Raw genomic sequence first — 1,357 nt, forward strand, 5'->3', positions numbered from 1 at the left:
GGAAATAAGAGTTCCAATCCCTATATTCCACTTAAGGGTCAATCGACTGAACAGGGGAGTTCGAAGTTGGAGAGCATGCTTGAAAAGGTGCTATCCAACCAAGACATCGAACATTAAAGGGGATGACAGACAGTGGGATCTCAGAAAGCTTCCATTCAGAAGCTCGAGTCGCAGATGCAAGATATTTCTAAAGAAACCCTCCACAAAATGGAGGACTTCATAGTGACACTATTCTGAGTCCAAAGAATAGGGGAGGTGGTGTAGAACGTGTATATGCTATGAGTACTCGCAGTGGTAAAATACTCCAAAGTGCTATAAAGAAGGTGATAAATCTCAAGCCAGTTGCCAAAGAAGAAGAGGCACAATTTGATGTGCCAATAATTGTATATGAGGTCGAGACAGAAGTTCCTATTGTTAAGTAGGTTGACGATGTTTCAGATAGTTCTAAAAAGTAGAAAAACAACAATAACACTAGCAAGTCAACGGTTAAAAGGGCTCTTCGTCCTTTGACTCAATTATTTAAAGCCACACCTCCCTTTCGTCAGAGGTTGGCAAAGGAGACCGGTGATGTTGAATGTCAGAAGTTCTATGATCAATTTAAGCAGCTTTCCATGAACATCCCTTTTCGAGATGTTGTCAAATAGATGCCCAAATTTGCAAAGTATTTGAAAGATTTGCTGACAAAGAAGAGGTCTGTGAAGCATGACGTTGTGAGTGTGACTCACTGTGTTAGCTCTATTATATCCACCACCAATGTTCAAAAGAAGGAGGATCTAGGGGCCTTTACTATTCCATGTTCTATAGGTCAGCATGATTTTGCTTGCTCTTTATGTGATAACGGGGATAGCATAAAACTCATGTCTCTTGCTATCTATGAGCAATTGGGTTTGGGAATTGTTAGACCTAATAATATGCTATTGCAGATGGTTGATAGATCTATCAAAAAGACAGTTGGAGTTGTAGATAATGTGCTTGTTAGGGTTGGTGAATTCTTTTTGCCTGCTGATTTTTTCATCCTCGATTTTACTATTTATAAGGATATTCCTATTATCTTGGGAAGACATTTCCTTGCTACGGGAAAGACTCTTATGGACTTTGAAAAGAATGAAATCCAATTCTGAGTCAACGATGAGGAAGTTACTTTCCAAATGAGTAAGGGGATGAAGTTACTAAGTGCTTACGAAAGCATTTCGGTTATTGATTCTATTGATGTGATGGATCAAACTGTTGAATTTAAAATGGAGGAAGAGTGTTTGGGTGCGGCTCTAGCAGCCATTCTTGTGAACTTTTGTCACGATCCAAACTGAAGGGCCACGACGGCACCTGACCATACTAGTCAAATACCATCTGACATATA

General features: G+C 39.7%; 1 protein-coding gene across 1 annotated transcript; it reads left to right on the forward strand.

Moving 5' to 3' along the window:
- Positions 1-644: 644 nt before the first annotated feature.
- On the forward strand, positions 645-1,121 carry LOC132628504 (uncharacterized). Its single transcript, XM_060344282.1, has one exon. It carries the CDS (start codon positions 645-647, stop codon positions 1,119-1,121), a length of 477 nt encoding a protein of 158 aa, XP_060200265.1.
- The last annotated feature ends 236 nt before the right edge of the window (positions 1,122-1,357 follow it).

Source organism: Lycium barbarum, chromosome 2 (assembly GCF_019175385.1).
Source record: "Lycium barbarum isolate Lr01 chromosome 2, ASM1917538v2, whole genome shotgun sequence".
Lineage (NCBI taxonomy): Eukaryota > Viridiplantae > Streptophyta > Magnoliopsida > Solanales > Solanaceae > Lycium > Lycium barbarum.